Source organism: Thunnus thynnus, chromosome 1, assembly GCF_963924715.1.
Source record: "Thunnus thynnus chromosome 1, fThuThy2.1, whole genome shotgun sequence".
In the NCBI taxonomy this organism is placed as follows: domain Eukaryota; kingdom Metazoa; phylum Chordata; class Actinopteri; order Scombriformes; family Scombridae; genus Thunnus; species Thunnus thynnus.
This window is the reverse complement of record NC_089517.1, coordinates 34,352,006-34,364,390: the sequence shown is the minus strand read 5'-3', so window position 1 is coordinate 34,364,390 and position 12,385 is coordinate 34,352,006. Positions and strand designations below refer to the sequence as shown.

The following is a 12,385-nucleotide window of genomic DNA, read 5'->3' as shown; positions in this document are numbered from 1 at the left end:
CATACTAAAGGGATATCTTGACCATTGCTGCTTTCATTTTGATCATTCTTTTTTTAATGTGTCCCTCAATGTTATGGAAGTGCAATACTAAAATTGTTGGAGTGCTCGTTTAAAACAAATTCATCACTAATGCTCCTTGGCAAAATCTGACAAGGATGCATTTCAACTATTGAGAGTGTTTTCTTACTCCAATGGATTAGGTCAGTTTAAAATGATGTGACTTCTAACAGTGACTATAAAAAAACAACAGTTAAGATGTAATGAAAACATAAAACTATTTTCTCTATGTACTGTATAAATTAAAAAACAGTAAACATAATAGCTATTCTCTGCTCCAGTAATGCCAGGGAAGCTTGGAATGGATTCAATATTATGATGGGTAGGGAGGGGAAAAACAAGATAAATAACATAATACAATAAAGGTGTATATTTTGCTAATGAACTGAATCATTTTTATTCTAGATTTGATAACCACCCCTGCTTTAATTTTAATGATCATGATAACTTTGACATATTCACTAACACGACTGATCACTCAATAATTGTACGTGGAGAGGCAGAAGTAGCAGCCAGCCTTGCTAGAATCAAACCGAGTAAAGCACCTGGACTTGATGGATTAAAGGGTAGGGTGACTAAATCATGTGCATTTCAGCTCACAGCAGTTTTTACGAAATTGTTCCAGCTTTTACTGAATGAACATTCTGTTCCCAAAACATGGAAACTCTCCAATATCATTCCTGTCCCTAAGAAGCCCAGAGCAACAGAGCTCAATGATTTTTGACAAGTTGCGCTGACCAGCATCCTGTGTAAATGTATGGAGAGGGTCATAGTCAGTCATCTTTCAGCATCTCTCAGTGAATGGTTTGACCCACTTCAGTTTGCATACAAGAATGTCTGAGGTACTGGAGACGCAATACTGACACTGATAAACACTGTTAGTAAACATCTGCAGAAGTACAAGAGCTATACTACTTTTATTTATAGATTTTAGTTCAGCTTTTAATTGTATGTAGAAATATACTCTGATTAAAAGGCTTTGTCACATTAACACCAACAGACAAATTGTAAAGAAGATTAAAGAGTTCCTCACAGATGGACCACAGAGAGTGAGATGCAGTGGTATTACATCTGATACAGTTATCCTGAATACAGGAGCACCTCAAGGCTGTGTGCTGTCACCTGCTTTGTTTTCCCCATACGCTAATGAAATGCAAATTATGAATTCAGCCCGCCAATTGTATAAATATGCTGATGACATGGTGCTAGTCGGTCTTATGCAGACAGGGGACACAGTTAATCAGTCTTCATATTTCCACCATATTGGTGAGCTTACTAAGTGCTGCGAAGACAGTGTCCTTTTTATTAACAAAAGTAAAATCATCTCAAACTGGTTTCTTGAACATGACAATGAGTTCACTGTACTCAAATGTCACCAGTCACCAGATCTCAATCCAATAGAGCACCTTTGGGATGTGGTGAAACAGGAGATTCACATCATGGATGTGCAGCCAACAAATCTGCAACAACTGTTTGATGCTATCATGTCAATATGGTCCAAAATCTCTGAGGAATGTTTCCAGCACCTTATTGAATCTATGCCACGAAAAATTAAGGCAGTTCTGAATGCAAAAGGGGATCCAACTCTGTACTAGCAAGGTGTACCTAATAAAGTGGCTGATGAGTGTATATACAGTATATACACATAGTATCTATATATGCATACACAATATGTGTATATATATATATATATATATATATATACATAATAAGGCGCCTGCGCCACCACTGCGAGACCAGTGAGCTGTACTGTGTGTAATGTAACTAAATGCAATAATGTTGCTAAATTTGTGAACACCATTCACACTGGAACCATGTCCATTATTATTGTCTGTACTGTGCATGTTGTGTTCTTTATTACTGTATGTACTTTGATTGACTGTGATGTGTTTTAACCAACCTGTAAAGCCAAAGGCAAATACCCACATTCCTCAACAATAAAGATTATTATTATTGTTTTTTATTATTATTATTATTATTATTATTAAATAGGTTGACACTTACTGAAGGCATCCAGGGAATTGCTCAGGACCCTGTGCCATAGAAGTGCATCAGTACTATTATACATATAAACAAATGCTAATTTGTGGATGCATTAAATATGCAGTTAAAGGAACAAGATGACAACTAGAGGAACACAGACTTAAAAGCCTTTAACAGCCTTTAAGGGGGGGAAGGAAATCACATTTTATTTTATTCCTTCCTACTGCTGCTATCAACAAAATATTACCCAGTAACCACTGGTCCATATATTCAGCTGACCGTGAACATGACCTCTGCGTCTCATCATATTACCCCTCTGGGGAGGGGGGCGGGGGTGTAATTCACTAGAAAGTTACGAGACATAGCCTCCAGGGATATACAGCAGACAACTAGATCGCACACACACACACACACACACACACACACCACACACACATACACACAATTTATGAACATAAGGGAAGGTTTCATGTGTTACAGTACATTTAAAATGCCACAAAATCGTAATTACTATTCCCACTGTGAACTATTATCACATAAAATCTACTACTATGAGGTCTATGCACCACAAAAGAAACCAAAAGTAACTTGCAAGTATCAAACACACACACAGCAGACACACAAGGCATGATTGGTTGCCTTGGGTGGAGGATCTACTGAGAAAGGAAAGAGGAAGGGAGGACCTGGGGAGGAGGAGGAGGAAAGGAGGACGATGTTGGGGAAAGAGGAAGAAAAAGTGCTTTTTCACAGTGTAGATCCAATCTGCTGACGATGGCTTACATTTAGCTTGGCTCTTATTGAGAACTCATGTGAGCATGCATGACACCTAAAAGCACCACCAGCAGAGACAAAAGCACATGATTAACTTGGGATGGCAGGATGGCATATTGGCTACAGCAGGTGTCCACAAACGGAGGGTTTATGACTCCAGCTAAATTATATATAGCATTGCTGAATAAGACGGTTCACTGCTAGATGCTGTAAGGATGAGGCAATAGTCTTGATAATAAAATACTGTATATAAGTAAGTCTCTCAATAAAGATCCCTTCTATAAGCAGGTTTGAGACAGCAAATGTTTGAGAGCTTTACAATACTATCACTTTACACTTTAGCCACAAAATGGAGATTTGAAAAGCAACTCATGAAAACACTGATATTGCAATTAGGTAGAAGAATAAGGACACCAGGAGACAGGACAGAGATGTTACTGACTTCCCAGTCACTAGTTGAGTTGACCAGTCTTACTGTGACCCACTTAAAGTGCAAGTCTTCCATCTCTTTTTGTGAAACCAATTCACTTCAGGCCAAGTGCTTTCATGATCGGTTACCTTTACACCTAAACTTTTCTCCTGTAGTTCTTTTTGAATGTAACAAGTATTGCTACAGGTTTGTATTAAATTGACATCAAGAAGAAATACTTAAATATCACACATTCCCACAATATCACACATGAGGCCCTTACAGTGAGTCTATGTAACTTTATCATTACCACTGTGGCCACAAGTGCTGATGTTAAATGCAAAAATACATCAGAGTGACAGTAAAACAAGAGTCATGAAGTCAGAAAAACTCCTGTTACAGAATTATCTTTCCACAATTTGCTAACATTAGCTACAATTAGCCACCACAAATATTATTGAGTAAGGGTGCGTTTTACGTAAATGAATGTGTGTTTTTGGTTTCAAAATGATCATAGTCTCAATTTAATTTCTGCGTTTGAATGTGTGTTATGTGGACTGTGCAGATCAAAACATTCATTGGTATTTTAAACATGTCTCCTCTGCAGCGAATGTGTGATTGCACAAGTCTCACATCCACTTAATAACCAAAGCTGTCAAAACCAGTCTGTTTCCGAGAACCAGTGAAGAAAAACTATTAATCCATTCGTTTCATCTGACAAATGGCTTCTTCTTTGGTGAGCTATAAACATTGATTAAAGCCACATTGTTTCCTGTTTAGTCAAAGTGTGTTTTAGAGCTGATGACTCAGATTCTCATCCACTCATTGACGTTCATTCAGTGCCTCCTCAGGGATTCAGGAATTCATCCATTTTAGACGAGGACAGTAGTGTTTTTTTGGCCCAGGTTGTAGTGACCCATATATCTCTGAGTGAGCTGGATAACATAAACAGGACGGCCATTAGAAACCAACTGAATAATAGATGAAAACAGAGATGGCATAAGAAAAGGAGCAGCGCAGAGAACGATAGAAGAGTCTGTTGTATGTGTGTGTTTGTGTTTGAGCATCAGTGTGACCTCTGTCTTGATGTTTCGGTGATATTGTTCTTGACATTCATGCCCAGGAAGTGTATTAAAAGGAACATAATTAATGTTAGAAGGTCTGGCCAAGAATATGCTAACAGCTATTTCTGGGAAAGTCAAAGAGTCAGCTGCAACCACAGCTTTCTTTAAACTGTACGGCTCTGTAGCCAAGGGGGCATTTCAGCAGTGTCTCCATGCAAATCTTAAAAAACACTAAGAATAGACAATTACTGTACTCAGTACTGTGGGTTATGGGGTCATTTCACAAGAAGCAGTTGAGATTTCACTTTCCCAACAGGAAAAAGTGCTGCAACATCTACATGTTTTTAAAAAGCAGAAAAAACCACTTGCTTTGACTGTGATATCTGCCAATCCTGCAATACTTCTTCTGTGTACCTCGCACTTTTTAACTACATCCTGTACTCTGTTAAAGAGCACTACAGATGCTGTGTCATAGGTGCTGATGTTGCTATGCAACCAAACCGAATGGTTTTCAAAGGGATGAACATTTTCACAAGTCTGTTATCATCTCAAAATGGTTGTATTTGGCAGAATAATGATTTCCCATTAGCACAGAACCCTTGAAATTGCCTTGATTTATGATCTGCATGGTGAGTGCATCTCATTATACAGCCCTCAGAAGAATCCCCTCCATGTTTAACAAAGTATAGATGAATGAAACTGCTCATTTCCATCACAGGACCAGCAATGCACAACGTTTTGGTCACTGCCACACCTATAGTGCAGGCACTGCAGACACTGACAGCAACACCCATGCAACAGAAGTTTGAAGTTTAACTAATAAAAACAAGCTGAGCATTTTAGTATTAATATGAGATCATTTTAGTAGTTTAAGAATAACAACTATTTAATGACAGAAATCCTAAATCTTTCCAGAAAAATAACTACATTTTGTAAACTGAATTATATCCCACTAGCTCAAAACACTAAATGAGTAATATACAAACTCAAAACGTGGCCATTGTACACCCCACAATACAATACTTCACACTCAAATTATGTTGCTCTTTGCACATTTCTCTGTTCATAAATAACCATCATTTTGATCCTGAGGTACAGTTGACACTGCAATACCTGAAATTCCCATTTCTGATGACTGGATGTATGATACTTGACCTTAAAGGCACACTGTGGAGCTTTTGACCACTAGTAGTGCTATAGAGCAATGTTTTGATGAGTGGGTCCCCTTTTGTTTGTACCTTGTACACACACACGAGGATGCACATTCATGCGCTTAGACACGCAGGCAATGCTATACACATCCCTGCTGCCGGTTTCACACTCTTCCAATGATTCACAGTTGGAGGCTGTTATGCACCAATAAGCATAGCAAATTGCCAGGAAAAAGAGGAACGAAGAAGACTGTCAGCTAGCAAACATTTCAAAAATCAGCTTAGCACAGGTTTTATGAGATAGGGAATGCACTCGACATGCTTGTTAGGCATGAAGGGTTCACACACTGCATTTCAGTAAGAAACAGTGAATGTAAACATAACTACTTTTTTGACTTTACTCTTAATTTTAAGACTTTGTCAACACTGATCCAGTCAATCTTAACAGTTCCTTTGAAATGAATCCATATCTGGTATCCAAGTATCAAGTTTTATTGGAAAAATTATTTGATCTGTGTATTATGTGTTGGATTAGTATTGACACTGATACTGATGTATCCCTTTCTCCTACCCCCACATGTCTCACTGTAACAATAAAAATCCAATAATCTCGCCTTTGGCACAATTAGAGTGCAGCACTGGCCGTGACCTCTACCATTTGGGGTCATAGGATGACAATAAAATGTGAAGATTTTGGAAGAGAGATGCATCTGAAACCAATAAAACTGATTTTGAAAAAGTGAGCTGTATAGTCCAACAATATCCATCTACATTTTATCTCTGAACAAACATCTGTATCATCTCCAAACAGGACATTTCATAATTTACAGACACTGCTGACTATGTTATGGTATCATAAATGATGCAGGGATGCACACACAAAAAATATTTGGATGGGAAGAGACAAAGGGAGAGTGATGATAAGGAATGACAGGCAGGCAGAGGCCTGCAGAGCTGCATGGGCGTCTGACAGGCAGACATATTGACAGAGACTGTATCATGAGCCATTTCATCCAACCAGTGCATACAGTGCATTTGGCATGGGTGGGTACTGAAGCCTGGCAGCAGCCGATTCTAGTGCCATGCTGGAGCCTTCAAGCTGCAGAATCACTGGCTGAAGAAGTGTGACAGACAGACGGGTCATTCAGGCAGACAGACAGGACACAGGCAGGCAGAGTGGCTGTAGCAAACAGACAGACCGACAGAAAGGCATGGAGGTATTGAGGCTGGGTGTCTGACGGCTGCACGGCTTCTCACGCCTTCATGTTTTCCTGCCAGATCAGCCTGACAGAAAATCAATGACGCTGCACTCTCATGGAGACGCACAGTATCCATTGAAAAGGCGAGAACGACACAGCAAGGCTGAACATGCAAGAGTCATGTCTCTGTCTGCTTTCTTACAGCGTCAGACTTTGGCTTAGGTAAAAAACGACGACGACGCTGATGGCGATGATGATGATGATGATGAAGCAGCTCACACAATTATCCACCCATGGTTCACACGTGTGTGTAACGGAATGTCTCAAAGCTATAGCCTAACTGACCTATAGGTCCATTGTCGGACATAAATAAGATTTTTAGAGGCCTGTCTAGTAAACCCATTGGCTCCATAAACCCATTGAGGTGAACGGGGTTCCTGGTTCATGTAGGCACTGGCTACTGTCACGGGGCTCTCTCTCATTATGGGTTGTTCAAATTGAAACATTCAGAATTATGCGCATATTGTTTAAAAAAACGCCAGACGCATTAATAAACGTGTGTAAAATAGCAGACAAGGTTGCTTTGTGAGTGCGGTGGTCCTGTGTTTGCTGGGGAAATGGAATTAAGCATCACGTCAAGCATGTCCGATTATAGATGCATTGACGTTTACATGCGCAGCCAATATTCTGGCGATGGAGGAGGAGGGGGCGGGTTTCGCACCAACAACCCACCTGGCCGCCGCAGCAACGGTGCCATTATGCCATGTTAATTTAAAAAAAGAACCAAAGTCAGCATCAGCATATGAGTAGAAGAGTGTCCACACACTTCAAATGGTTTATTTAGGACCAAGACACCGGCTGCATTATGATTAGGCTGTGTTATTCTCAGGGAGGGAGCACATGTGTTAAAGCATGATAACGGTTCCAGTGAAACGCAGAAAAGGCTTTTATTTACCTTCATGTCGTTGACAATCGCCTGGAATAGACCCCCGAGGGCCCCGCATTCCTTCTCCACGGTCTCCATGTTTGCCAAATCCACCATTCACCGGAATTTGCAGAGGCGCGCACCAACTGCGCGCTACCAACACCCAGCAGGGAAAAGAAATGCAAAAATGTATTTCCACAGAATCACGACGGGGCTCTTCGGTTTCCCCTGTAAACCGAGAGACCGACAGTAACGGAGGGATGCAGCGAGAAAAAGGAGGAGGAGGAGGAGGAGGAGGAGAGGGGGGGATGAAAAAAAGGAAAGGTGCCGAAAGAAACGGCTTGCGCTGCGGTCTCTTCCAAGCGAAGGGAAGATGGGTTGTGAGAGAGGAAAGACGGTCTCTCTCTCTCTCTCTCTCTCTCTCTCGCTCTCGCTCTCTCTCTCTCTCTCTCTCTCTCTCGCTCTCTCTCTCTCTCTCTCTCTCTCTCTCACTCGCTCTCTCGCTCTGTCCCCGGCTCTGGGTCAGTCAGGCGGTGAGACGTTCAGATGGTACCGGGACGACCATCGCTCATCTTGGCGCAGCCAGCGCTACGCGGAGTCGGTCGGGACGCATGTGAAGGCAGCAGAAAACCGGAGCGATGGATCGCCGAGTGTGTGTGTGTGTGTGTGTGTGTATGTGTGTATGTCAGGGTCTGTTTCTGTGCGTCCGTGCATGCATGTGCGCGTAGGTAAAGGCAGGCTGTGATTGGTGCAGAGGCGGTGGGCTCAGCGGTGCGGGGAGAGCAGCCAGTAATACGATCCATGCAAGGGAGTCAAAAAAGGAGGCTGGACAACTCTGGACGGCCTGTCACATGGCCACACGCACGGACACGGACACACACTCATACATACACACACACACACCATAGACCACTCGAAAAAATTCAGCAGGGGGTAAATGTCAAATAGATTTAGCTACCAGGAGAGTGTGTGCATGTGTGTAAGAATGTGTCCTGATGACCCTGATTAAAATATCACTTCAATAACCCTTCGATGACCTGTGAGGACTGAAGGATCCTCAGTAGAAAATATCATGGGATTGATTTCTTCCTTGGGTGCATGTTTGGTTGGGATGCAACCAAACAGTTTCATGCTTCATGTTGTGGTCGACACTGAGAAAAGGTATTAACATGACATGACATTCACAATAACTCCTGTTAATATCGCCATGTCTTTTAATGTAGACTGTTCTGAAGTTAAAACTAACTGCAAAAATGTTCCCTGAAGCAGTTCTTGCATGGATAAAAAATCCTCGCAGTAGGAGGTTGTGGTGTGATGTGGATCTGTTTCTATGCCCTTGACATGAAAAAGCCACTGCATGAGTGGCTCCACTTGGGGGGGGGGGATCATGAAAGGGATAAAGAAAAAAAATCTTATAGAAAAATGGTTTAATCTTTCTCATTTTTTTCTATTATTTGCTTTTTTCTTTTGAATTACTGGTACTGTCTGCTGTTCAAGCCTATAAAAGTCCATATATTAAGTCAAATACCGGATTCTTTCACATCCTCAGACCTCTAAAATGGTAGTTAAACATCAGACAGTCTCATCTAAGTCCTTCAAATAAGTGATTCTACCTGATTTGAAGGCCTCTAAAAATATTAAATTGAGACAAATTCTTGAAGGAAAAATCAGTCAGAAGCCATAACTTGCAATGAGGGTTGACAAATAGACCAATTAACTTTAAAGGGTCACAAGCCAAAAAGGTTGGAAACTACTCGTTGAGATAATATGACATTTGTTGTTAGTTTTTTGCATACATTTGGAGTTAAAGAGCAATATTTTTGTCTCTGTATGCAAAATGTATTGTATGTTATGTTACTGTACTTATTTATTGTGTCATGCACATACAAGTTCCAGCCCAAAGAATACTGTCACAATGATGAAACATTTGTTAGACATGAACATACAGTAACTTCTTAAATAAAACAAAGTACTCAACAAATACAATCTGACACAGAAAAGGTTCCCCTCCTAAAGCACAGCTCCACCCAGAAGAACTCATCAGAAATAATATAGTTTGGTTCTTAAATCATCATACAATGAACAACAAAACATGAAACAGACTTCATCTTCACTTTCACCTAAATCACTCTTCACTTCACTTAACAGTTGTTTTTCATGAGACAACCATTTAGATTTGTTGCAAACATCATCAGAAAATCTTTCCTTATATATCAGGAACAAGGTGCAGTTACAATCATGACTATTACACTGTAACCTATTAATTAATTCCAAAATGGCAAAACTGGTGTAAGCAGTACTGTACTCACAGAGTATTCAAGTAACATGATACTGTAAGCAACTAAGAATGATGGTTAAAAGGTCAAAGGTCACAGTGCACTGGATATTCCTGTGACCACAGATGGATCGTGTCAGAGAGAAGTACTTGGAAATAAGACAGCAACGGCAAGTGGTAGATGGGATCTTTTTTTAGTGTTAGTTTCAGGTGGTAAGATATGAATGTCACATGATAACCTTATGATGGTTTCAGTACAGTTCAGTCTTAATATTATATTTTTATTGTGTTGAGTTTCAACCCCCAAACATATACAGAGAATGCAGAGATATTTGACACAACTAACTGTCAAACAAATGATTCAGGCTTTGCTTTTGTCTCACCTGGATTATCGTTCAGTCCATTACTTCATCAAGTAATATTAGAAAACTGCAACTGGTCCAGGAAAAGGCAGCACATATGGCATTTTCTTGTGGGTTGAGAGCAAATGTTACTAACATGCATGACGTTCTCTCTTGGTTTGAAGTTAAAAATAGACTGTTGTACTCATTGATGGTTTTCATTGGGAATGTCATAACAACAATGACATTTCCTTTTTTTTTTTTTTTTTTTGCAAAAAATGATCCTTTAGTACAGATAAACACAATTATTTAACAAGACATGCAGCTGGAGGTTGTTTTACTTTACTAAAATCCAAAACCACATCAGTTCAACATACAGTAATATACAGAGCAATGCAAGAATGAAACTCACTCCCAAATCATATTAAACAACTAAATAATATATATGTTTTTTAAAAAAATCTCAAAGAGCATTACTTAGGAAGAAACCTTGATAATGAATATGTTTTCTGTTGGTGTGAAAGGGTTCCATGGGCATTTATGTTACATTAAGATACGTATGGCTATGTTAGATCATGATAAATTCAAACAGAGCATGTCTATTTAATAAAATTGTGTTTTTGTTGTTTGACTTTAGTCAAATTTCATGTTTTATTTACCTTTTTTTTACCTATTATTTACCAAGCTCCCACTGAGTGAACCTTGATCTAGAATTTTGGAGTCCTTGTATCTATAGAGAGCAGCTGACAAAAGGCATGCCACACTGTGTTATGCATAGGTGCACACATGCTCAGTAAAAGCCCGTGCCAAATTCTTAGCATCCTGAGAGAGACCTGCTAGGTATAAGAGGGAGCATCTCCGGTTCGTGTGTGTGTGTGTGTGTGTGTGTCTGTGTGAATACCATATGTGCACTCTGTATGTGTACAGCTTTTATGCGGCTGTAATAGCCTTCTATGGTGACCTTGAAAGTAGGAAGGATGTAATAGATATCATATAACCAGTGCTGCTCCTGTCTTCGACTAATCCTTCCTGTCTGTGTGTGTTTATGTGTATCCTTAAATTCACACATTGTCTTGCCTTTCCTGCCTACAGTCAGTTCACGCTGTCTATCTTAACACCCAACAGATTTCCTGGTTCACTTGGATGTGGCAGAAAACAGAAGAGCACGTGTTCAACCGCAGCAAAATCCTCCTTTGGTTCTCATTATCTCCCATGAGGCCTTTCCCTGAAAATGATCAGATCAGTGTAGAAAGTAAACATACTTCAAAGAGTCATGAAAACAGTGTGGGTGTATTAACAGCTGTGTATGGTAAAGTGACAGATTCCAGCCAGGTTAAATCAATTTGACAAGGTTTTTACTGCATTCCTAACTGTGGACCTGGTTTCTATTTAAAGGTGTCTCACACACAGCTACTGGAGGGCCAGCCGGTCCTGCGTGTTTACTTTCATACAAATGAAAACCCTGATTAAGTTTTCTCACACCTTATGCTGTAGGTATCTATCAAAGCTCTGATTTAAAGGAAAATACACGTTTTTGTCCATTTCGTCGGCTTGTGTTAAGTGTCCAGACATTCCCAGCTTGATTCATGTTGAGACACCTGTGATCAATTTATGCAGCATAAAGATTCACTCTATACACACTTTATGTATCTGCATATTTTAATTTCTTCTTGAAAGTTATTTTATAACCAGGCAGATTTTGAATGTGATCAAAATTGAAGACAGACCAAGTGGAATAATTTTTGCTCTAGAATCAGTATATACAATATATTCTCTTTTTTTTTTTATCTTGAGCTGTGTACTTTACAACTTTACTGTGTAGTAACTTCCAATTTGTGAATGGAAGCTCGTTAGCCCAGCTTGTTAGCTTCGATTTTTGGAGTGGAATACAAACTGAACTGAGCTGAACAGCACAACAGGTTTTTCCAAATATTGAATGTTGCTAAGAGACAGACAGCTGAAATCAATAATGGTTGATAACAAATGATATGAGGGCTTGCTGAAAAATGCCTCATATCAATGTTTGTAGGATATGATAATGACATGCAGAACACTGGGCCTTAGATGTCAGTCAGACACTGCCACAGGAATCGACCACAGGTTTGATTTTTTTTTTTTTTTTTTTTACAGAGAATTCAAATTTCAGTTCAACTTTATTTTTATTTCCTTTTTAAATACTAAGAAAAGTAGTTGATGGTTCATCTGCTTTT

The 12,385-nt window shown here is 39.7% G+C and overlaps 1 protein-coding gene across 5 annotated transcripts in view; it reads right to left on the bottom strand.

Annotated features, from left to right (window-relative positions):
• Positions 1 to 8,333, bottom strand: part of mtss1lb (MTSS I-BAR domain containing 2b) — a 77,846-nt gene extending 69,513 nt beyond the window's left edge. For 2 of the 5 annotated variants that reach the window (XM_067596253.1, XM_067596268.1), the window contains exon 1: positions 7,590 to 8,333. In XM_067596253.1, the coding sequence (XP_067452354.1) occupies positions 7,590 to 7,676 (87 nt within the window). In that variant the 5' untranslated portion in view covers positions 7,677 to 8,333. The remainder of the gene's footprint in view (positions 1 to 7,589) is intronic. The other 3 variants (XM_067596276.1, XM_067596260.1, XM_067596293.1) reach the window with 2 other exon arrangements.
• Positions 8,334 to 12,385: the final 4,052 nt, after the last annotated feature.